General features: G+C 44.0%; 1 protein-coding gene across 1 annotated transcript; it reads left to right on the top strand.

Annotated features, from left to right (window-relative positions):
• Nucleotides 1-558: 558 nt before the first annotated feature.
• Nucleotides 559-20,946, top strand: LOC139013041 (protein LEG1 homolog). The gene is made up of 7 exons (XM_070419229.1): nt 559-1,037; nt 1,151-1,252; nt 1,375-1,466; nt 13,981-14,067; nt 14,596-14,780; nt 17,404-17,504; nt 20,791-20,946. Exons 1-7 carry the CDS (start codon nt 964-966, stop codon nt 20,855-20,857), a joined length of 708 nt encoding a protein of 235 aa, XP_070275330.1. The 5' UTR covers nt 559-963; the 3' UTR covers nt 20,858-20,946.
• Nucleotides 20,947-25,168: the final 4,222 nt, after the last annotated feature.

Genomic DNA, 25,168 nt, shown 5'->3' with positions numbered 1-25,168 from the left:
GAAACTGCTCCGAATGAGACTGGGATGGTGCACACGGGGTCACTTCACATTTGTCCAAACCACAGAAGGACAACACTGAGAGTGGCCCCACTCAGCTGTGGCCTCCGTTGTAAGTAATGTCTTGCATGGGCTCCTCCGCCGTAGCCAGGCAGCCGGGAGGGGCTCGGAGCTGAGCTGGCCCAGAACTGCTCCTTAAACGCACGCGAGGTTCAGCGCCAGGATCGGTTTATGACTCGTTTCCTAGATGTGCGATTGATGGTTACGGATTTCATGCGTCCGGACGGGTTGTTAAAAAGCCCAACTTAATCCCCTATCGATCCCCAGCTGCCTCCGTCCCCGCCCCCCCCCCACTCCTGCGGCGGCCCCACCCCTGATCGCCCCTGACTCAGGCTCACGTCTCTGCTGCCTGGAAAAATACTAGCAATGGCGAGGCACCCGGGCTCGGATCTCCGCCCCCTCGCCCCCCTGCCCGGCAGTGAGTGGCAGTGAGGTCACAGGTGCCCCCCCCGCCACGGAGTGAATGGCAGTGACGTCACGGGCCCTCGCTCCGCTGGCCCCGCGCCGCCCAGCCAGCCCTGTGCACCGCCTGCCCGGGCCTCTCCAGGGGCCCCGCGACCGGCTCGCCCAGCCTTTCTTTCGTCACAGCCCAGACCCTCCCGAGCCCATCTCCCAGGCCCCCGTCACCCCCGCCCCCACCCCGGCCCCCGGTCCCGGGCCCCCACGGGGCTGACTTCCCCCCAAGCCTGCCCAGGGGCGCCGAGGCGGCGGGACTTGGGGACGGGCCGCCAGGCGGGCGACAGATGGGGGGCGGCCCTGACCTTCCCCCGGATGGATGGGGCGTGACCGGGGCTGAGCGGAGCCGGGGCGGTGCTGAGGCCCCCGGCCTGTCCCACGCCGACCCGCTATAAGGGCCGCGCGGGCTCGGGCCGGGCAGCCGCGCTCAGCTCGCCAGCCGCGCCCACCATGACCCCCCGGACCCTGCTGCTGCTGCTGCTGCCGCTGCTCGGGGGCTCCGCCGCGCGCCCCGCGCCCCCCAGGTGAGCCGCGCGCTCCTCGGTCCCCCGCCCCGCTGAGTGCCCCTCCCTGGCCCCGAGTCCGCCCTGCCCCCGGCCCTCACCCTCCCGCGCCCCGCGCCCCTTGCCCTCCCCAGGGCCCCCAGGCACTCGGACGGGACGTTCACCAGCGAGCTCAGCCGCCTGCGGGAGAGCGCCCAGCTGCAGCAGCTGTTCCAGGGCCTGTCTGAGAAGCGCAGGTGAGGTTAGGCTGCACCTGAGAGCGGGGACCCCTGAGGGGGGCAGGCCCGCTGGGGACGCGCCTCGCCTCCGCAGTCTCACCCCAACCCCAGGACTAATTCTGATTTGGGCTTGGGGGCAGCGAGCAGCACACCGAGACCAGCACGTCCAGGACCAAGACTGCGGAGAGACCCGTCTGCCTGCTGTGGTCCAGCAGCCTGCCCTGCAGACCTGGTGAGCATCCCGCCAGGCCTCCGCCTGGAAGCCCCACCCCGGCCGGTCCCCTGGTCCGCTGGGGCCCCCAGGGTCAGGGCGCCCCCAGGGTCAGGGCGAGCCCACCGAAATTTTAAAACCAGTTTAAATTTAATTGATATTTCTTGATAATTATAAGAAGTATATAATTTTTAAATTTTATTTATATATATATATATTTTTTTTGATGGTCTTTCAAGTTGGATTTCAAAACTATAACCAAAGAATGACTTTGAGAAATTTCACGGGCCCTGAAATGTTTTCAAAAGTTTATTCTCTCTTTTTAAAGGATTTTTAAATTTAGCCAAATTTAATATACTTAAAATCACATGGAAAGCTTTATCAAATAAAAAGTTAACAAATATATTTCAAGTTTTTGCCTCTGAGAAAGGGCAAAACAAGTTATTTTGTTTAATATTTCTTAAAATACAGCAGTGGAATTTTAAGATGTAATTTGAAATAACAAAAGCTCCTTGCTGCTGCATTTTAAATTAGGCTGGAGGTGGGAAAGCATTTGCCCCTCGTGAATCAGAAGTTTACTAAATACTAAATTTACTTGCTTCGCTTTGCCTTTTTAAAAAAAATACTTAAATTACTATCCTTTTAAGCAATTGAATCCTAGTAAAGTAAATTCTTCTAAAAAGGTTACTGAAGGCTTCCCATGATTCCTCTGTATATGCAAATAAGCCAAAGGGGATACTCTTTAAAAATATAATTGCTAACATTTACAGATTGTTGTTAAAATACTAAATCTGACAATAATTAGTCACCATAAATAAAAAATCACTTGAAATATATGGCTTTGCGGCAGTATTTGTTAAAATCTCAAAAGGCAACCATGTTTCTTACATATGTTGCTTGTGTGAAAAAGAAAAGTATCTGGATGGAAATAAAAAAGAGGTTTCCTTCAGATGTCTAACTATAATTAAAAATCGATATATTGATTCTCATAAGCTAAAGTAAACAATTTGTCTTTTGCCTCCTTAAACAAAGTTTATGTAAATTTACCCAAAGACTAACACCAGAAATTTAATTAATGTCATTTACTGTCCATAACTTAGGACAAGTAAAATTTAAAAAATAAATGTGTTACAGTAATAAGTTTAGTGAGTATAAGATAGTATAATCAAATTTCATTTCTTTATTAGAGTGAATTTTAAACTTTACTTAGAAGTGAAACTTAATTTGTGTGTGCGTGTGTGTGTGTGTGTGTGACCCTGATAAGTAACTTGTAACTCCTGATCAACAACTCCCTGCATGTTAACTCCTAATAAGTAACTTGTAACCCCCTGCGTGTGCATCCTGATAAGCCCAGAAGGCCACCGGAGCACACTGATATGAGACACTGAAGAAGCCTGTTATAGTAATACTAGAGGCCCGGTGCACAAAAATTTGTGCACTGGGGGCGGGTCCCACAGCCCGGCCTGTGCCCTCTCGCAGTCTGGGACCCCACGGGAGATAACGACCTGCTGGCTTAGGCCGGCTTCCGGGTGGCAGAGGGCAGGCCCAATCCCTAGGTGCAGCCCCTGGTCAGGCTCAGAGCAGGGCCGATTGGGGAGTTGGGGCGCCGCCCCGTCATGCACAGAGCAGGGTGGATCAGGAGGTTGCGATGCCACCCTCAGTCACGCTCAAGGCAGGGTCGATGGGGAGGTTGTGGCGCCACCCCCTGTCACGCACAGAGCAGGGCTGATCAGGGAGTTGGGGCGCTGCCCTCTGTCACGCACAGAGCAGGGCCCATCAGGGGTGTTGGGGCTCCGTACCCTGTCACGCACAGAGCAGGGGCCGATCAGGGGATTGAGGAGCTCCCCACTGTCACTCACAGAGTAGGGCCGATAGGGGAGTAGGGGCACCACCCCCTGTCACACACAGAGCAGGGCAGATCAGGGGGTTGGGGCACTGCACCCTGTCACACTCAGGGCAGGGCCAATAGGGAGGTTATGGCTCTACTCTATCACCCACAGAGCAGGGCCAATCAGGAGGTTGGGGCGCCGCCACTTGCTGGGGTCCAACCCCAGCAGGTCCAGGGGTCCCCAAAGGTGTAGACGGAGTCGGCGAAGAAGGAAGGACATGGAGGCAGCGTTCAGTTGATCATCATGGTTGGGTTCTCCCTCCAGGATCTCCAGCCAAGTTCTGTCTAGGTTCTCCAGATTCTCCAGCCAGGTTCTATCCAGGATCTCCAAGTTCTGTAGCCAGGTTCTATCCAGGATCTCCAACCAAGTTCTGTAGCCAGGTTCTGGTCAGGATCTCCAACCAAGTTCTGTAGCCAGGTTCTGGCTAGGATCTCCAGCCAAGTTCTGTCTCTAGGTTCTGTCTAGGATCTTTTGCCATGTTCTCTCCCTAGGTTCTCTCTCTAGGTTCTGTTTCTAGGTTCTGTGTAGGATCTCCAGCCAAGTCCTGTCTCTAGGTTCTGTGTTCTGTTGTCTTGTTACATCTGTATTTATACCAGTTGATTTTAATCCTGTCAATTTCTATTCCAAAGGTTAGGGCGTTTCTTATCTCCATTCCAGGGAGTAAAGATTATGTAGATTAACTACCCACCTGGCATTTAGTTAAGGGGTTGTATCCCCTCCCTAACCTCAGGGAAAAATCCCCCTGGGGAAACAACCTTTCTCGGAGAGGTGACCTTGGTTAAAACACATGGCGCTAAGGAGAGCAAACATATTAAGAACAATATGCTATATATGCCAGGTCCCTTGAAACATATGCTGTGCAGATGTTTCTTTCCTGCAGCGACTGTGTCAAGCAGCAAGGATGGACTGGCTTCCGGCAGCCACTGTCACACTCGGGTTAGGGCCGATGGAGAGGTTATGGCTCTACCCTGTCACACACAGAGCAGGGCCTGTGGGGGGGGGGGGGGGGGGGGATTGGGGCGCCGCACCCTGTCAAACACAGAGCCACAGGGCAATCAGGGGATTGGGGAGCTCCCCCCTATCAGGCACAGAGCAGGGCAGATAGGGAGGTTGTGGCCCCGCCCCCTGTAACACACAGAGCCGCAGGGCGATCAGGGGTTTGGGCACTGCCCCCTGTCACGCTGATCCTGGTGCCGGGAGCCTCACTGCTCCGCTGATCCCGGTGCTGGGAGGCATATTACCCTTTTACTATATAGAATAGAGGCCTGGTACACGGGTGGGAGCCTGCTGGTTTGCCCTGAAGGGTGTCCTGGATCAGGGTGGGGGTCCCCACTGGGGTGCCTGGCCAGTCTGGGTGAGGGGCTGAGGGCTGTTTTCCGGAAGCGAGTGACTGAAGCTTCCAACCGCTCCTTGTTTTCTTTTTTTTTATTTTTATTCTGGGCCAGCTTTAGCTCTGAGGCCTCGCCGCTGAAAACATCGATACAATGTTGCTAAAGCCCGGCTGAATGAAAGCCAGTTTCTGGGGTTTTGTTTATCTTCTTATTTGTAACATAGTACATAGTTTCTTAAATTGTAGCTCAGAGGCCGGCAAGTGAGGCGGGGAACGTTGGAGTCCTCCTTCACTGCAGCAAGCAAGCCTCATGTTCGCTTCCAGCTGCCTGGCTGCCGGCCGCCATCTTGGCTGACAGTTAATTTGCATATACTCACTGATTAGCCAATGAAAAGGGTAGTGGTCATACGCTAATTACCATGTTTCTCTTTTATTAGTGTAGAAGTTTAGTTAGCATAAAGTAGACTCCATTTTGTATTAGCATAAGTTAGCATAAGTAGACCCCAGACCAAAACTTGTAAACAACTCCAAAAATAAGATGTTTGTGTGTGATTAATAAGCTTTGAACATGTACACAACTTTCCTGCCTGAGTGTATACCTATATAACAGGGCGGGTACCCATGTTTGGCACCCGATATGAGACACTGAAGACGCCCAGCATCAAGGATTTAAGGAGAGCAAATCTGCTGCGGTTCAGACGCTTGTCTGCCCTCCACAGACAGGATGCTCTCCTCCTCCCTGGAAACTGCCAAACTGCCATTCCTGCTCTGCCTGAGCGCAAACTGCTAGAGGCCTCTCTTCGATTCAAGAAACCAAGCTCCTTGCTGCAGCGTATTTTGACGACCTCCATGTGTCTCCTCTGTCAGCGAGTGTCTCCGGGTGGCCTGCCAAGGACTGAAACCCATCAGCTCTCTGGTAAATAAACCTGTGTGATTTCTTGCATTGTTTATCTCCTGTGTCTTCTCTCTTCTTAGTTTTTGGTTAAGCTCGGCCATATTAATTAATAGTAAGTACCCTTTGACGTCTGTATTGGTATATCCAAACGAGGCGCTCTGGGTCACCTGTGCATACGTTCCTATAGATAATTGGAACATTTGGTGTAGTCAGCACGTGTAATTAAAATTGATTTTTCTAAAGGGTGAAGTACCAAAAATTCTAAACTAAATTTTCTCAAGCACAGTGAGATTAAAATTTTGCACTGAGAAAGTGGGAACTCCAGCTGAATCTGAAGTAAGTGTTTTTGCCTACTTTAAAGCTTAAACTGTCCACCCAAAATTGGAAGTAAACCAGAAAGAACTTGTATCAGTGTTACTCCGGGAAAACTCCTTGCCTACTTTAAAACTTAAGCCGTTCACCTGTAAGGCATCCCAAGGGTGGCCTGACTCCCGACTGGCGAATGCCTGAGGGTCCTAGCAGGTCACCTGCCTTTCAGGGTCCGAGTTGGCTGTGCATATGTTCCTATAGATAATTGGAACAAAATGTTATTTCAAACTGACTTAAATTGGCAAATTGGGTTAAGTGGATATTCACAGGAACTTAGTTGTCACCTATTAAAAGATAAACTACTACAATTTTTATATAAGACCTCCATCATTATACCAAAAAATACTAGGCAGGAACCAATTCCTGGAGCTTTAACTGTTTTTACTAATGGGTCATCTAATGGGAAAGCTGCCTATCATACTATAAATTCTGACCGAGTCATACTGACCAGTCATACTTCTGTGCAAAGAATTGAATTAGAAGCTATTAAGGTTGAGTTGCAAGATTTCCAACAGCCTATTAATATAATTTCTGATTCCTCTTATGCTTCGGGCCTAGTAAGTAGAATTGAAACTGCTCGGTTGAAATGGCTTAGTGACCAAAATTTATTCTTACTGTTTAAAAAGGTTCAGCAGATTGTGCAGCAAAGAAAATACCCTTTTTATATCACTCATATCAGGGCTCACAGTGTATTACCTGGCCCATTAACTAAGGGAAATGCACATGCTGATCAATTGGTTGCTTTATTAAAAGAGGCCTCAAAATCTCATCAGCTTTTACATCAGCCTGCCAAAATGTCCAAACAATTCTCAATCTCATGACAGAAAGCAAAACAGATTATCAAGGAATGTCCCACTTGCATGTTACATCTACTTCAAGGGCCTAACACAGGAGTCAACCCTAGAGGTTTGTTAAAGGACCATATCTGGCAAATGGATGTAACACATTATACTCCTTTTGGACGTCTTGGGGCATTACATGTCTCTGTTGTAGATACCTTTTCAAAAGTCCTATGGACCATATAATTCCCAAGGACAGGCCATTATTGAACGACAACATCAACGACTGAAATCTCAACTAGAAAAACAAAAAAGGGGGATGATGGAGAAATCACCTTCGGGTAGGCTGCACCTAGCTTTAATTACCCTAAATTTTTTCACTTGTGATGCTAATGGAAAGACACCTATGGAGCTACATTGGTGTCAGAATAAATCAAAAGAAAATGGTCTAGTTAAATGGAAGGATCCCGAATCTGGTTTATGGAAGGGACCTGGCCCACTATTTAACCTTTGGCAGAGGGTACACTTGTATATTCCCAGAGAATTTTTCCAAACCTGTATGGATTCCTGTTAGAAATATTAAACTGCATCAGGAATCCAAGAGAGGATCTAGCCTGACTGAGGACCTTGCGCCTGGAGCCATAACCTGTAGCTGTAAACAATCAACTACCTCAGCCACAGAGAGCAGCGACTCCAAGCAGTCCTCTGAAGATGAAGAGCAGGAGAAGGACAAGCCAGACAACAAATAGCCCAGAGACCACCTGGGGCATGGTAAAGTGAAGTATGGTAACAATTATTTCAAGAAAAAACTATAGGTTTCATACTGGTCTTAAAAGACACATTTTTCCTTTACCTGGGAAGGACAGCACAGCTATCCCAAGGTCAGAGGGCTCCAGTTAACTTGTCAACTCAGTGTTCTGGAGACCCAAAACTGTAATTTAGATAACATGCCTAAGTTTAACCTAGGTTACCAAGGACTCATATTTGTGTAGATTTATTTCACTTCCCTATTCTGTTTCATAATCTATGTGCCTAGTCCTCCAACAGTGACACATGGTCTTGATTTCTGTGACTATGTATGCAGCCAGGGAAAATGACTCCTCCCGCTGTATTCCTATAGTTCAAAATAGTTTTTAGATAATATAGGGTCTTTCTCTTTCCATATAAATTTTAGAGTAAAATTCTTTATATTTGGGGGAAATAAACCTTGTTGAGCTATTGATAAGAATTAGGTGGAACCTATATATAAATGTAGGGAGTATTGATATCTCTACTATATTAAATTATCCAAACTATGAGTATGGTATGTCTTTACAAGCAATTAGGTCTTCTTTGATTTATTTCATCACACAGATTCCTTACATGTTTTCTTATATTTTAACTTAAATATTTAATTTTCTTTGGAGTTATTGTAAGTGGCACTTAAAAAAAAATCCTTTTCCCATTTCTGGCTGGTGTGGCTCAGTAGTTGAGCATCGACCTATGAATCCAGAGGTCACAGTTCGATTCCCAGTCAGGCCACACGCCCAGGTTGCGAGCTCAATCCCCAGTTGGGGTTTGTAGGAGGCAGCCGGTCAATGATTCTCTCTCATCATTGATGCTTCTATCTCTATCTCCCTCTCTTTTCCTCTATGAAATCAATTAAAATATATTTTAAAAAAGAAAATTACCTACAATACAAGGTGAAAAAACAAAAATCAATAGCATGTTTATATATTAACAAGTGGAAATAGGATTTTTAAAATATATATATTATTATTGATTTAAAAGAGGATGGGAGAGGGTGAGAGAGATAGAAACATCAATGATGAGAGACTATCATTGATAGGCTGCTTCCTGCATGCCCCACACTGGGGATGACCACCTGGTTCATAGGTAGATACTCAACCACTGAACCATGCCAGCTGGGCTGTAGGTAATTTTCTTGTTGTCCTTCTGTTATTGATTTCCAGCTTGATTTCACTGTGGTCAGAGAACATGCCCAAGTCTTGGCCAGAGAAAGCAGCTTGTCTTGTGACTTTTGTGCATTCCTGTTGGGCAGTTTCAGGTTTCTGGGTTCTCTGGCTCCGTGCTGCTTGGACCAGTTCCACACAGGTTTAGACCGGCTTTGTGCAGGTGCAACTGGCAGCTGTATTGCAGTTTAACCTGTACCCCTTACCTACTGCCTTGGGCTTCAACTCCTCTGCTGTTCCCTGGAACACCTGTAAGAAACTGTTTGACACTCCGACTTGTGCAAGCAGAATGGCAGGAGAGTTCCTACCCTTTGGGTCATCTTAATCAGTGGATGATTAGACAAAATTCCGCTCACTTTTTTCTTTCAAGGCCACTGGGTCTTTCATAGTAATGGTCTTCATTAGTTCCAAGACAACATTAAGCAGCCATATCCTCAGTGGAGGCAAGACAACCATCTCTTCCTGTATTAGCTTATCCTCCTTTCCTTACTTTCTCCCTCCTTTTTTTCTGTAACCCCAAATAAACTACCTTTACCTCAGATCCTACTAATGTGGGATTTGGGTTAACAGGTCTGACATACAAGTCTGGGCTTGCACATTACTGACATGTAAAAAAGATCTGGTAAAGTAAAAAATACCACTAAAATATCTTTCAAATTCTATCTAAAATTATTTACTTTATACTTTTAAGTTACTAAATGCCATCCAATAGAGATGAGTTTAGATCAACAGCTATCTTTTAAAATACAATACCTCTTGCCCGGCCTGTGTTGCTCAGTGGTTGAGCATTGACCCATGAACCAGGAGGTCAGGGTTCAATTCCCAGTTAGGGCACATGCCAGGGTTGTGGATTCGATCCCCATTGTGGGGCATGTAGGAGGCAGCTGATCGATGATTCTCTCATCATCAAGGTTTCTATCCCTCTTCCTCTCCCTTCCTTTCTCTGAAATCAATAAAAACATATTTTAAAAAAATACAATACCTCTGGAGATGACATGTAATTCATTATTATAGTTAATATGAAAGTCAGAAATAAATTTAGGAAGAAACCAAGCATTACTAAAAAGTCTAAAGACTGATATATAATCAACATTATTTACTTGGAAGATCATTAACAAGATAGGTACCTCATTATCTTTATTTTTCTCCACCCTATCATTTTTAGTAAAGATAATAAAGAGTTTTTATTAGCAGATGTGCAAAAAAAATCATATGACTTCTTCCTCCAATTTCATTAACTTCTTGTCATAATTTTAATCTCCAGGTTAAACACCAGGACTTCCCATTTTCCTGGGCTTGTGTAGTGATTGGCTGTAATTTTGCTTCTTTTGCGGTAGTATCCAGTCTCTCAGATGCATATCCCCCTCTGTGGAAAGGTTGTCCTGATAAGCTTAGTGATTACAAGATAGAAAATGGAAAGTACATCATTAATTTCTTGAAAGACAAGGAGCATATAAAATCCTATTGAATGAAACAGCCAAGTATTTTGAAAAATTTGCACCAGAAAATGAACAAAATATTTTGTGGGGATTACCTATACATCATGGATGGCAATATCATACAGGTAAGAATGACTCTCTTTTTCATTACAATGACCCTTTGACTTAACTGAAAATTAAATAGGAAGCATTACCTTGTATATATAACACAACTTTTGTGAAAATTGATTATTTGTCTTTTTCCTCTTCCCACTCCTTTTCCAACTATTTCCCATACTGCTCCCCATCTATCTTTCTCCTCATTCTTTCCTAAACTAATTTTACCAAGCATAAAATTATGGAATTCCCCAGTTTGCATGATGTTTCTACTCAGCCACGCCCACAAAACTGTGTGCAATAATGAAAAACTTATCTTTGCACTGTCCAGTAGGGGAAAGGAGACCTACTGTGCTCATGTGTTATATATGGCTAATGGGCACTTGAGATGGATAATGCTTCCAAGGACCTGAATTCTTAATTTTATTTAAATTAATTTAAATTTAAATAGTTACAAATGGCCACTGGATTCTTCATTCACTGAGACACAGCATATTAGACCTAGTTCATTCCATATCAACAACTGTTAATTGAGGTGCTACTAGGTGCCAAGCCTAGTTCTAAGTCCTGGGGAGTACACCCATGAGCAAAACAGTTAAGGCAATATACTGTACATTAAATACACAAGGGTACATAAAATTATTTCCATTACCTACAGTTCTAAATGTGATTAAGTAATCATGTAGACTGGAGTGACAAAGCATAAAAATCCTTTGCAATAAAACCTTTCTATCATATGTTCTCTTCCTGAAAATTATATCTCCATTCAGGAATGAAAGTGAAGATTTGTATTGGAACAAACATATCATAAATCCCAAACTCTCTTATTCTGGCTAACAATGGCATTCAAGAAATAAGGGACCCTCACCATCAGCTTCCAGAAAATTGTACTGAAAGAAAAGAATCAATGAGAGAATGGGTAGTTTTGTGGAAAAGATAGGAGATGAGGCTCTGCAAGGTCTGATCTGTGATAGCATCCTGAGCTGGCATTACAAGCAAGTTCATCAGGGGGATCTCCTGACACCCACTATAAGTCCTATTCCTAGGCAGTCCTTAGCATGGAGAAAAAAAAAAATCTGAACTCCTAGGACATGGTTGAGGAGGATCCCAAACCTCTACTAATAAAAGGGTAATATGCTAATCAGACCAGATAGACCAACATCTTCCAGACAAAGCCACGGTGGCAGGGGCCGAGGCAGAGGCGGTTAGGGGCAATCAGGCAGGCAGGGGAGCAGTTAGGGGGCGATCAGACCAGCAGGGGAGAGCAGTTAGGGGTGATCAGGCCAGCAGGGGAGAGCAGTTAGGGGCGATTGGGCTGGCAGGGGAGAGCAGTTAGGGGCGATCGGGCTGGCAGGCAGAGGTGGTTAGGGGCGATTAGAAAGGCAGGCAGCCGAAACCGGTTTGGCTCAGTGGATGGAGCGTCGGCCTGCGGACTGAGGAGTCCCAGGTTCGATTCCGGTCAAGGGCATGTACCTGGGTTGCGGGCACATCCCCAGTAGGGGAAGTGCAGGAGGCAGCTGATCGATGTTTCTCTCTCATCGATGTTTCTGACTCTCTGTCTCTCTCCCTTCCTCTCTGTAAAAAATCAGTGGAATATATTAAAAAAAAAAAAAAAAAAAGAAAGGCAGGCAGAGGCAGTTAGGGGCAATCAGGCAGGCAGGCAGAGATGGTTAGGGGTGATCAGGCAGGCATTGGAGCAGTTAAGGGCATCAGGCAGGCAGGCAGGTAAGTGGTTAGGAGCCAGTGGTCCCGGATTGCAAGAGGGATGTCCGACTGCCGGTTTAGGCCCGATCCTGTGGGCCTAAACCGGCAGTCAGACATTCTCCGAGGGGTTCCAGATTGGAGAGGGTGCAGGCCGGGCTGAGGGACCCCCACCATGCATGAATTTTGTGCACCGGGCCTCTAGTCTTATATAATAAAAGGCTAATATGCAAATTGTCCCCTCGAGTGGTATTCATTCGACCAGGAAACAGGGAGTTCGACCTCTCGCTATGACATGTGTTGGCCACCAGGGGATGGCATAAAACATGGCAGGCATCGGCAACACTGCGCTGGCAGCAGGCGGCAGTGGAGGCACTGCCAGCCCCGATGGGCCCCAAGAGAGCGGCAACATGGTGGGATGGTGGAGCAGGTGAGCAGGTGGCGCCAGGCCAAGGCGGGTGTGAGCTGGGGCCCAATCGCCCTGCCTATCGTACTGCAGACAGCGACCAGAGGCTGAGGCAGGGGGCGGAGCTGCCACTCAGCTCCCAGGTGCTGAGGGAGCCAGGAGGGGAGGCCCAGCCCCGATTGATCGCCCCTGCAGTCTGGATGGTAGAGCAGGTGAGGGGGTGGTGCCAGGCCACAGCAGGGTGCCAGGCAGGGCTGTGGGGCTGTGAGGCTGGGGTCGTGAGCTGGGGCCTGATCTCTGCAGGCCACCCCGAGGGACCCCACCTGTCACGAATTCGTGCACCGGGCCTCTAGTAAGTTCCATAAAGTTTTCTACCCTGGGTTCAGTCATGCACAAATGACAAGGTCAAATGTTGGGTTGGATACCTTGTAAAATTTTATTTTCACTCAAGAGCATAATAAATGGGATTCTTCTCTTTTTTAGTGGTTGATTTAACTTAGTATTTAATTGAAGTAAAACTACATGACATAAGTAGAGAAAATCAAAATAGGATTAATTTTTTTTTAAGTAACCCATATAAGTATTTCGAGCTAAGGACCATCAACAATGACCAGAAAGAAAATGTATTCTCATCTTTAAAGAACCATTTTTACCCTCTGTCCAGTCTTTCCCTGCCTCCCTACTCTCCCAACTAACTTGTCACCCACCTCAATACCTAACTTTACAGGCAACCACAGGTTTTCTGTCTCTGACAGAAGATTAAGGAACAGGGGGCTCGAGAACCGAGCGGAGCTGGTTGAGCCTTCAAAGTCCTAAAACGCGCGGCCATGGGTTCAGGGTTTATCGAATAAATCTCTTTTGAGATTTATTCATTTGATTGCATACATCAGTTTACTCATTTTTATTGCTTAGCCAAAATTTTGCCTAGAAAAATGTTAGAATTGGGAAGAGAATATTGGGAGTCTAAGACAAGATAAAGAAGTGCCATCAGAGAGCGAAAATGGGGGAAAAGGGATGGCTGTGAAAAGTGTACAGAAACGTATGCTAGATTCCATGCCTCCACTCAAAGGACTTATAACACAGGAAGGAAAATTAGAAATGATACAACCAAGGACAATAAAATGCCTGTGAATAAAAACATACCAGATAAAAGTGAGAGTGTTGTGAGCTAGAATAATCTAGACATAGAATAAGATTTGAATTGAACCTTGAAAACAAGGTGAAATGTTGTTGGATTTTTTTTAAGTAATCCATGAAGAAAAAAATAGAATGAACTAAAGAATAGAGCTTGGAATTAGTGTAGCACATGGGAGAGAAAAGGAGATGGAGAGAAGGAAATACTGGGATTACAGGAGATACCTAACTTTTGCTAGAGAAATAATATAATTGGAAAATGGGGTAAGTTGATAGTAGAAATTTGGGTTTGAATAATAACAAAAATAGAGTTAATTTTATTCTTGAAAAAAATGTGAATGACAAAAAAAAACAAAACACTTTTTGGTAAAGGCTACTGAGAATGATGTATTCTTGCCATGGGAAGATAAGAAAAAAATTCCTCAGGATATATAATGACCAGAGGCAAGCACGTTTGTTTGTTTGTTTGTTTCTTGTTTGTTTTTTTTTAATCTACAGTTTAGAAATGGTCCAGTAAACCCCAATATGGATTCCCTCTTTTCCAGGCAGGTTAGCTGACCCCACCCAAAGAACAGACTGTGGCCATAAGTCTGGGGATCATCTGTGCATCTCTGTAGACAGTTGGTGGGCTGGTGAGTATAATGTAAAAGTCAAATCACAAATTGATGACCTTTCCACAAAGAATCAATTTAACCCTGAATCCCAAATAGAGGAACAAAAACAAACACCAGAATTACTGCTTTTACAAAACAAATTAATTCAGCCCTAGCTGGTTTGGCTCAGTGGATAGAGCATTAGCCTGTGGACTGAAGCATCCTGGGTTTGATTCCCATCAAGGGCATGTACTTTGGTTGCAGGCTTGATCCCCAGCCCTGGTAGGGGCACATTAAGTGCCATTATTATCTTTTTATGTTTTAAAGTAATAAATCCACAGCATAAATCCATTCTGCTTTAGGAGAGCAGGGTCCTTAAGAGAAGCACATTCAATTTGCATATGAGAATGAGGGAAATTTCTGATAGTTTCTGAAGTGCCCAGAACTACTGCTTAAGGTTTACCACGTTTCCCAATCTGTGGGTTTACCTTCATGATAGATTTCTTTACTTCAAAAGCAACCTCTTTTGTATGCTAATAATATTAATCATAATTTTTGTTTACACAGACCTTAATTTTTATCTCTCTGCAATGCCCTTCCTTGCTGCAGTTGATTCTGGCATAATGGGGATACCATCAGACAATGTCACATTGCTGCCACCATACAAGGAACAGATGAGTTTTTGTTTTAATGTTTCTAGCTGTCATTCATCCTTTCCAGAAGCAATGAAAAAGTGGAATGAATTTTACCAGGTTTTGTGTGTGGCTTTTGTTTTGTTTTGTTTTTTAGTAATTTAATTAATACTTTTTGGGGGTCACCAGACAATTTTTGAATAATATGATTAATGTAGAGTTTTTTAGGCATTGAACAAGTTCTTAAAGAATTAAGTTCTTAATATTAAAATATGTATTATAATGACATAAATATTAATGAAGTGATTACTGAATGACATCATATCACATTAGCACCCTCATTACCCATTGAGTATTGAGGCTGCCCTATCCACTTTTCTCACACCAAATGAATTATATGCAAACACATGAGAATTATGATCTAATAGAGCATAAAGTGTTCTTTTTTATTATAATTTCAGGGCCAACGATGCAAAAACCTATATAGAAATACATATATAATATAGGTTATGGTGAATTTGATCAGATTATTTCAACTCTCTTTATAAACAAACTAGAGGCCCAGTGCACAAAATTTGTGCATGGGTATGCTCCCTAGGCCTCGCCAGTGATCAGAGCTGATCTGTGGGGCGACTGGTGGGGCAATCGGGGCAGGGGAGGAGGGAGCCCTGCTGGCACCTGCCTTGGCCGGCCTGGCACCTCCCGCTCACCAGCCCCACCCCCCCATCACCGCCACTGCAGGTCGCCTCCTTATGTGGGGTGACTGGCAGGGCAATCAGGGGACTCCACTGGCACCTGCCTTGGCTGGCCTGGGGCCTGCAGGCTGGGGCAGCTTCTGCATTGAGCATATTCCCCCTAGTGGTTAGTGTGCGCCATAGCAACCTGTCGTTCCACTGGTCGTTCTGCCATTTGGTCAATTTGCATATTAGGCTTTTATTATATAGGATATAACTTGACTGAAACAATCATTTGGCAATCAGAATCAAATATTGATATCTAAAGTAAAGTGCCATGGGTGAAAGAGTAAAGACCAAAACCAAACAAGTTTCCCTCTACAGATCTTAATATCCTATCTAATAATAGACAACATGGTAATTGACCATACCTTCACTATACCTCCCATTGGCTAATCAGCACGATATACAAATTAACCCAACCAAGATGGCGGCCGGCAGCCACACAGCTGAAGAGAGCATGAGGCTTGCTTGCTCCAGTGATGGAGGAAGCCAAGGTTCCCCGCCTGCCCCGGCCTGGCTCTGAGCTCCAAAAGCAACAAAGTTTCAATTATAGAAGCTAAATAAACCCCAGATACCTGCTTTCAGCCAGCCGTGACCACAGAGCTGGAGCGAGCAGGAGCCCGGCTCTCAGCTCCAGTGATGGCAACAAAGTTTCAATTATAGAAAGTAAATAAATCCCAGAATAAAAAAAGAAAGAAAAAAAGAAGAGGCTGCCAGCCTGAAAACAGCCCTCAGCCCCTCATCCAGACTGGCCAGGCACCCCAGTGGGGACCCCCACCCTGAAGGGGGTGTGACCAGCTGCAAATAGCCATCATCCCCTCACCCAGGCTGGCCAGGCACCCCAGCGGGACCCTCACCCTGATCCGGGACACCCTTCAGGGCAAACCAGCCAGCCCCCACCCGTGCACCAGGCCTCTATCCTATATAGTAAAAGGGTAATACGCAAACTGACCCTAACAGCAGAACGACTGGGAATGACTGGTCACTATGACACACACTGACCACCAGGGGGCAGACGCTCAATGCAGGAGCTACCCTCTGGTGGTCGGTGCGCTCCCACATGTGGGAGCTCTGCTTAGCCACAAGCCAGGCTGACGGCTGCCAGTACAGCGGTGGTGGTGGGAGCCTCTCCTGCCTCCTCAGCAGCGCTAAGGATGTCCGACTGCAGCTTAGGTCTGTTCCCTGCTGGCAAGTGGACATCCCCCGATGGCTGCCAGGCTGCCAGAGGGATGTCTGATTGCCAGCTTAGGCCCAATCCCCCGGGGAGCAGGCCTAAGCCAGCAGGTGGTCATCCCCTGAGGGGTCCCAGACTGCAAGAGGGCACAGGCCGAGCTGAGGGCGCCCCCCCTCCGAGTGCACAAATTTTTGTGCACTGGGCCTCTAGTTTCATATAATTAGACAAAATACTCTTACTCCTCCCATTTACCCCATTTCTGACTCTTTTTTAAAAAATATATTTTTATTGATTTTTTACAGAGAGGAAGGGAGAGTGATAGAGAGTTAGAAACACCGATGAGAGAGAAACATTGATCAGCTGCCTCCTGCACACCCCCTACTGGGGATGTGCCCGCAACCAAGGTACATGCCCTTGGCCGGAATCGAACCTGGGACCCTTCAGTCTGCAGGCCGATGCTCTATCCACTGAGCCAAACTGGTCAGGGCCCATTTCTGACTCTTAAGACTTTGTGGAAAGTTCATTATATGGCCAGAGAACAACAAGTAATCGAAATACAATGAAATACTAAAGCTCTGGTTCTGAACAGTATAAAATCCTAAAACACATGGTTTATTGCTTTCAAATGTGTTCAGCATCACTAGTAATTAATATAAGTAATATTAAGCTTTTAGGGACTTTTAAGCATTAAATCTTTCATATCTTAACTTTTAGGGAAAAAAACTCCCCTCATTTAGATGTTGAAAAATTATATTTGTAAGTAGAATTGATTTTTCAGGAAGAGAGACAGTTATCATTGCTTAAATAATATAACCTTGTTCTTCTTGGACAGCATTTAAAATCCAATTCTAGTAATTTTGATGACCTGCTGAAGTACTTATGGGCTACACATGTCTCATCCTTGGAGGTTGCTCATAAAAATTTTCACAACAGGTAAGAATGGATCTAAAGTTATTTTGTTTTTACATGGTAACAATATTTCCATCTTACATTACCTTTTTCATTGAAGTGTTTTTCAATTAACCTATTTACCAATATGTCAACTATGGGGGGTATTACAGATAAAGAAAAAACTGACAAGAAAATGTTTTACTGGATAAAGTAAAACGTGTTTTACAAGTAGGAAGGAAAAATATGGGAAAAAGCGGATTTGTATTATAAAGTCTAACAAAATAAAAAGCAATAAATAAAAATCAAACCAGAAGTCCAAGAAGACAGACAAACAAAAGGTTGTTTTACCCAAACCAGTGTTTATAAACCAGGGAGTGTAATGACGAATAATTATATGATCTCTGCATCATTTTGATCAGAGAAAATAACTTGGTTAACACATATTTGGAAGGAGCTATCCAAGAGGCATCTTGGTTATCATACTGAAGAGCTTAAATGACGTTAAAAGTCTCCCAATTTTATAGCAAATGAGGTTGAATGAGGCAGCATGACTTGGTCTGGAAGTGAATGACACTATATTTGGGGTAGTATCAGGCATCCAGAGTGAGATCTGGTGTAGAAAGAAGGAAAGGATGAGTGACTGGTTTAAAGAGCACATATAAGCACAGGCACACATGCTTGAGGCCTTCTTGTTAACCACCTAATTTTATCTTTCCCACTGACCACATATTCAATTAAGATATAAACAACAGATTTAGGAGTCATGTTGTTCTGTATATGTTTGCTCTTCGTATTGCTTCAAAGATGATTTTCATATTGGTCCACAGAAAACTTCATCCTCTTGGCATTCTGTGAAATAAATTGGAATTGTAGCCATCATCACATCTTTTTTGTGTGACTCGGCTGCTTGGCTATTTCTATGACTGCCAATGAAACTTGAGGTTATTGGTCAAGCAAGTAGAGAGGGGGTTGCAACCTAAAGATCGTAATTGAGATCAAGTAATTATAGTTTATAGAAAATAGTTTATAAAACAATATTTTTGCAAACATTCCCAATCACGTGCAAAATGAAATTCTTCTAGAAAATTGCATTTTTAATATCAACTCTAGGAGGAGGATGAGAGCAACCCTCAATATCTGAAATTAAACAACAAAGTTGAATTTACTGCATTTATAGGAAGGGAGAACTACGTCTGGCAGGCCCAGTATCACTGAGCAGAACACTTTTCTCATCTAGTTTTGGGTTATTAGTGAATTGGGTTATGAGGAGATGCAGAGTTCAGGGATTCGTGGATTTTAAGTTAGTTGAGTTACCAGTATGAGAATACTCAGGTAAGATAGCTATCAATTTTAGAGACATGTTTATACAATGGGCCCCAGTTCCTAATGGCCAGTTCCTAAAGGATTGACTTTCGAAAGATGACACTGATTGGAGGCTTGCCAAACTGTTTCCCCAAACCATTTCCCTGAGGCAAGTTTTTGTTGATGGATTGAGGAAGTCTAAAAATGTTTTGATGACAACTTGTTACTTTGTCTTCTCCTAGAGATGAGAAAACTTGTTTTTATTCTTGAAAGTGTGACACTACTTCAAGTGGTTAAAATTTAAGGATATTGCAGATTTTGTTTATGATTTAATTTCTATTATGTGCTTATTTTGTTTGTTTTTTTATGCTCATTGCATTTATTCCAAACTATTGAATGTGACTAATTTGGAAATATTTGATTAATTTTCAATAAATCAAATTTATAAATAACCTGAGGCAAAATAATATCCATATGAATTGTTTGATGAGTAAGTTTAAATGTGTATGTGCCTGTTTTTTTCACACACCACCTCAGGGGAAAACAAATAAGCAGACACCTCTTGTCGATCTTAGTAGAAACATAAGTACAAAAGTTAATTATTTTTTTTACTAACACATTTACTTTATATCCTGAACTTCTAACTTTTTTACATGGCTGTCTACATAGGTGTCAACCTATACCTATATGAATATTGTTTAATAGCTGCATGACAGAATCTGAACTATGGATTTTCTTCTCATCTCTCAGTCAATTCTTACAACAATAAATTTTATAGATAGTAACTCTTCTGAAGTTTACACAGATTGATAGTGTCAGGAAGATTTATGTCAAGGGTTGTCTAACTCCAGAGACTATGCTTTTACCCTTATAGCTCTTCTGTTTATAAAACTATGTATCCTGCAAACTGACATTCAAAGATCCATACACAGAAATCCTCAACACAATACTGGCAAACAGGATTCAGCCACATATAAAAGGGATTATAAACCATGACCACATGGGATTTATACCAGGAATGCAAGCACTGAGATACTATAGCAGTCAATCTCATAACCCAGATGGCTGGTAAGTGACTAACATGTACAGAGATAAACAGCATAGACATGCTGCACAAAAGAATGATTCACATTCCCAAGATGGAGTGGAACATGGAGAGATTTCATCATGCTACTCAGAACGGCATACAGTTTAAAACTTAACCATTGTTTATTTCTTGGATTTTCTATTTAATATTTTTGAACCAAAGGTAATGAAAACTGTGGATATTGAAACTTCAGATAAGGGGGACTTATCAGAAAAAAAAAAATACCAAGCTACCTAAAAAGCAAGAAAAATAGTCTGTAAGCTATTTTATTGTTTAGTGGTTACCTGAAATGGAAATCACATGTTCCTTTAAAAATATCAAAATTCAGCAGAATTTTGCTAATCTTTTTTGAATATATCTTTACATCCTATATAATAAAGGAGTAATATGCAAATTGACCCCAACTGCAGAATGACCAGATTAACTGCTGAACCAGTCACTATGAGGCACACTGACCCCCTCTCGGTCCCTTCCCCTGGCCATCAGGTATCGATCACCCGATGGTGAACGGGAACCGGGGGTGGGTGGCAACAAGGGGCAGGGCCGGCTGTAGGCACCTGGGGAAGATGGCCCTGATCGCAGGCCAGGCCTAGGGGCCGTACCTGCTCACGAATTTCGTGCACCGGGCCTCTAGTTTTAAAATGATGAGACTTGGTCACATTTCAGCATGTATGCAAATGGAGCAGGATTTATGAAAAGGGAAAAGTATTCTACTAAAACCATTTTCGGGGATGGTAATTTCCAGATTTAAAATCCTAATGAAATCTTTTCAAATTTTCAAATCTAAAAGCTAAAATCAACAGTCAGTTTCTACAATCCATATTCTAAAAAGTAGTCGGATGTAGTTTTGAACAAAATATCTGTTTTGAAAATTGAGTTTGCAAAATTCTGAGTTGACTAATTATAAATGGGAACTTCCCTCCACCCCTTGTCTTGTAGGTTAAGGTATTATTCTAAACAAGAAGCAGATTTTGGAAGAAATTGGGCTTTGTTTGTGGATTATTAGCTCCACCCCTCTTTCCTTCAACTTTGATTAGAACTTACAAATTCCAGGAAGTTCTGCCCACACGAGTGCTTCTTAGTGGGGATCGACCCCTCTTCATCAGTGACTTTACTGGCTTTCAGAAAAGTGTCCTGCTTACTCTAAATCTTTTGCACATTGTGCATAAGTATACAGGTAAGAAACACTTTAACTTTTGAAAATTCTAATTTTGCTGATTTCATAAGTAATGAAAAAATATTAGAATCATTGTTATAAATCACTACAACAGAATGTCTAAAGAAATAAATTTTATCTCAACTCATAAATATCTTTACTATTTTTCAGGAACACTGTCTTTCATTGTATGGAAAGCTTTAATGAAGTCAGAAATTGCAAGAGAACTGTTTCTAGAGATTTTGGAATTCATCCTTCACTATTTTAGTTAAGTACTTCTGGAAATCTGTAATAAAACAAAAATCTACGAAAATAGTTCCTTGAGAAAAAGTGTTCTCAACAATTAGTCTTGCATATTTGCATAATTTTGTCTTGTCTATGACTATATTTTAATTCATGTTGTTGTTAATTTGTTTTTAATAATTATTGAATTAGCATTAATAATAAAATGTTTACTGTTCAATGAAAATGTGGTTGAGCCCTGGCTGGTTTGGCTCAGTGGATAGAGCATTGGCCTGAGGACTGAAGGATCCTGGGTTCAATTCTGGTCAAGGGCACATGCCTGGGTTGTGGGCTCAATCCCCAGTGGGGAGCATGCAGGAGGCAGCCAATCAATGATTCTCTCTCAAAATTGATGTTTCTATCTCTCTCTCTCTCTCCTTTCCCTTCAATAAAAATATATTTTTTAAAAAAAAAAAAAAGAAGAAGAATCTTGGGCTCGCTTTAAGAAAAAAAGGGAAGAAAATTTAGTTGAGTAGTTGAATAAATGCCAATAAATTAATAAATATCATAAAACCTGACTTGAATTTCGGATGTTATTCTACCTAAATTAATTTCATGGAATTTGAAGGAATAGATTTTCATGGTCAATAGCAAGAGGCAGAAAATTTTAAATAAAAATTTAGATGATGAATTTGGATTTTTAAGACACTTAAAAATGAACTATTAATTTAGAAAGTATTTCTTAATCAAAAATGTTTTGGAAGGGTTTTAGTACTCTCAAAGTTAGAAAAAGTTATTTTCTAAACTTTTTTTTCTAGTCCATGCTTTTTAAAAAATATTTCAGGACCATACAGGGCAAAAATTCTCACTTTTAATAAGAGATAATGTGTATGAAAGGGCGAGGGCTACGCCCTCCATCTTGCCTCAGGGTAAGGGCTACGTCCTTTCTCCTCCCCTTACTCCAACCCCCCCTATAAAGCCCGTCTCTACGCGGAGGTTCTCTCTCTCGGCCACTTGGCTTGCCATTGTGTTGGCGAGTCTGGTGGATGGGAAGCTCAAGCTAGCTTGAAATACAGATTCTTATGCTTTTGCATCGGACTGGCTGGCTCCCTGGTGTTGGTTTCTTGGGAATCTTGAGATCTGGGCATAACATTTGGGGGCTCACCCGGGGTTCCCAAGACCATGTAGGGATCCTCAATCCATAGAATCTGCGTGGCCGCGGTAAGTGTCTGTGTGTTGTGTATCTGTCCTGTGTGAACTCACTTCTGAAATCTGTATTCGCCCTCAATGATCTTTAGTGGATGCACATGGTGATCAAGGGCGGGAGGAGTCGAGGGACGCCTCAACCCTCCATCTGGAGGGGTGTAGTTTTGCTTCTGCGGAGTCGGAAGGTCTGTAGGAATCCCCTCAATCTGAGAAGAGGTGGGTCGCACCCACCGGTTTGGCGTAATGCCATCATCTAGTTGCTTCCATGGAGTTGGAAGGCTGTATTTTCGGGCCCATTTAGTTTTCTGTGTGTATATGTTTCTTTCTGTGAACTTACTGGACAGACGTTATGGAATGGACTCAGACTGCTCCTTTGGGTATTGTGATTGATCATTTCAAGGAGATTGGGGGAGGCTTTAGAGCTCCCTCAGGAGTTGGGAAGTTGTTAAACTCTGAATGAATGTCTGGTGAAAATATGTGAATATAAAGGCAGGGATCACTGTGCCTCGGGCCGCAGGAGCCGCTTGCTCTGCGGTGGGGCACCAGGCGCCCGGGGGCAGGCGTGCGGGAGCGCGGTTCGTGGTGAGCGCAGCCCTCGCCCCGGAGCCCAGCCACGCCACAGGCCCAGGCAGCTTGGCGGCGGCGGCGGCGGCAGCGGCGGCGGCGGCTGCGACTCTGGATGGGAGCCAGGCCCTTCCCGTGGAGACCGCCCCAGCTAAATCATAGAAGTTAAATGTAAAAGTTTTAAAATGCATCCAGGATTTCTGTGCACGTGTAAAGGGAAAGGACCAGTTTAAAAACGAGTGCGCATAGTTTTAGACTGAACTTGACCTTTTGCTGTGTACAGAATAAAAACCTGAGACTGTTTTGGCCTTAAAAAGTGGCGGAGAAGAACCTGACAAAGAAATGCAAGCTGGTTTCCCAAGGCGATTTAAAATAGCTCTTTTGAAATTTCCCGCCCTGAGGCAAGTACCACCAGGAAGTTGATAGTCAAATTTACATATGAATAGCTATGGGGTTTGCTTCTTGATTTCCCCAGCAGAAAAATTGTGACCATTTTGAAATTTAGCAGCTATGCCAGGCTTATTGGCTGGAAACTTAAAACTTTTAAGTTCAAATCATCTATGAAGCAGGAAGGGTGCTTGCCTCTCAGATTTATTTTTAAGCTAATCTCTTTAAAAGGGACTGGTACAATTATTTCAGGTAGAAACTGGTTTCATACTGATCTTAGAGGGCTCCAGTTCAGTGTTCTGGAGACCCAGGACATGCCTAAGTTTAACCCATGTTACCCAAGATTGTTTAAAATGGTTTAACTAGTGAAATTTCTGTATCTCTTAAAAAATTGAATGTATAATATTAATTATTTACATGTCACCTAAAAATTAAGGCTAAAAGTTCTAACTAACTGGAAAGCATGGCTTTGGTGTGATGAAAAGAAAAAGAAATGTTAAGCCAGTAAGCTGGAACTGGTCACTGGTGGTGGATTGTGAGAAGGGCTGGACATTGCCTAACTTCTCCTTCCTTGGTACCCCTAAAACATCAGAGGGTACTTCTGGCCTTGATTTTCTTGATTTTGGATTTGTTTGTTTGTTTGTAATAAAAACCGTTTCTATCTGAATGAGGCATAGACCAAAAATCCTAGATCCCAAGACTGTAAAAATACTTGTTCACTGAAAAGGTGTAAATGTAAATGTTTATTTGATGTTTGTAAGCATCTCTGTTTGTTTGCTGGGAACTTTGATTTGCTATGTGATATTCTGTGCTGGGTTGGGATTTTGGAATTCTGGGGTAAACTTAAAAGGTATTTGTGGCTTTTCTAATCTGATTGGGACCTTTAAGGATGGAGCTCACAGTTCCTCAAGGCAAAGATTTAATGGGCCCTTCCCCCTGCCTGTGCTGAATTAGATAATACAGGCCAGTACTGATTAAGGAAGACAATGGACCTTGGAATCTATAAAGATAGGCGGGAATGAAGCTGGTCTAATGTACTGAAAGGGTTTGATACCTGTTGCAGCTAGCAAAGGAGGGGCTGATACCCCCTCCTAGCGCACTCCCTTGAAAGAGGCCTGGTTGCTGCTCTGCCACAAAGGGAACTGGTAGAAACAAACCATGGAACCTAGTGGGGGCCATGGAGTGAGACCCTCGCGAGGTCTGAGAGTCACTGGAGCAGCCGGCCACCATGGGGCCCTGGGGAGAACCAGAGCTCCTGGTGTGGCGCCCAGAGGCAGTAGCCTCGGCTCCCCCACTGCCTGTGGGCCTGGAGGTAAAGTTGAGAACCCTGGTGCTCCTGCTGGTGCTCACGCTCATCTGCAGTCTGGTGCCCATCTGTGTGCTACGCCGACCGGGAGCCAGCCCCGAAGCCTCAGCCTTCCGCCAGAAAGTCCTGAGCCTGGTAAGCTGCTTTGCCAGGGGTGTGTTTCTGGCCACCTGTCTCCTGGACCTGCTGCCTGACTACCTGCCTGCCATAGACGAGGCCCTGGCAGCCCTGCACGTGCGACCTAGGTCCATCACACCCACATCCGGTCAGCGGACCCATCCATAATCCGGAAAGACTTCGTCACCAAATGGAGTGTCGATCGAGATCAACACAACCTGCTACCTTCCTGATGCTGGTAACATTTCTCGCGACTTAGATGATGCCTGCATCTTCATGAACATGGCTCCAAAGAGACAAGGACAATTTATAGGAAGGCCAAAAATAGACTTTAGTAGGACGTGGCTGCCTGAAGCAGC

The sequence above is a fragment of the Myotis yumanensis genome, unplaced genomic scaffold, assembly GCF_028538775.1.
Source record: "Myotis yumanensis isolate MYYU_CA2020_CCGP unplaced genomic scaffold, mMyoYum1.0.hap1 SCAF_6, whole genome shotgun sequence".
NCBI lineage: Eukaryota > Metazoa > Chordata > Mammalia > Chiroptera > Vespertilionidae > Myotis > Myotis yumanensis.
This window is presented reverse-complemented; position numbering and strand designations above follow the sequence as displayed.

Bases quoted from the DNA above. Each gene is read 5' to 3' on its own strand.
- LOC139013041 (XM_070419229.1), top strand. From the start codon at position 964: ATGACCCCCCGGACCCTGCTGCTGCTGCTGCTGCCGCTGCTCGGGGGC. The intron at 1,253-1,374 runs GTGAGGTTAGGC...GCTTGGGGGCAG, and splicing joins GGCCTGTCTGAGAAGCGCAG to CGAGCAGCACACCGAGACCA. The intron at 14,781-17,403 runs GTTTTGTGTGTG...CTTCTTGGACAG, and splicing joins AGTGGAATGAATTTTACCAG to CATTTAAAATCCAATTCTAG.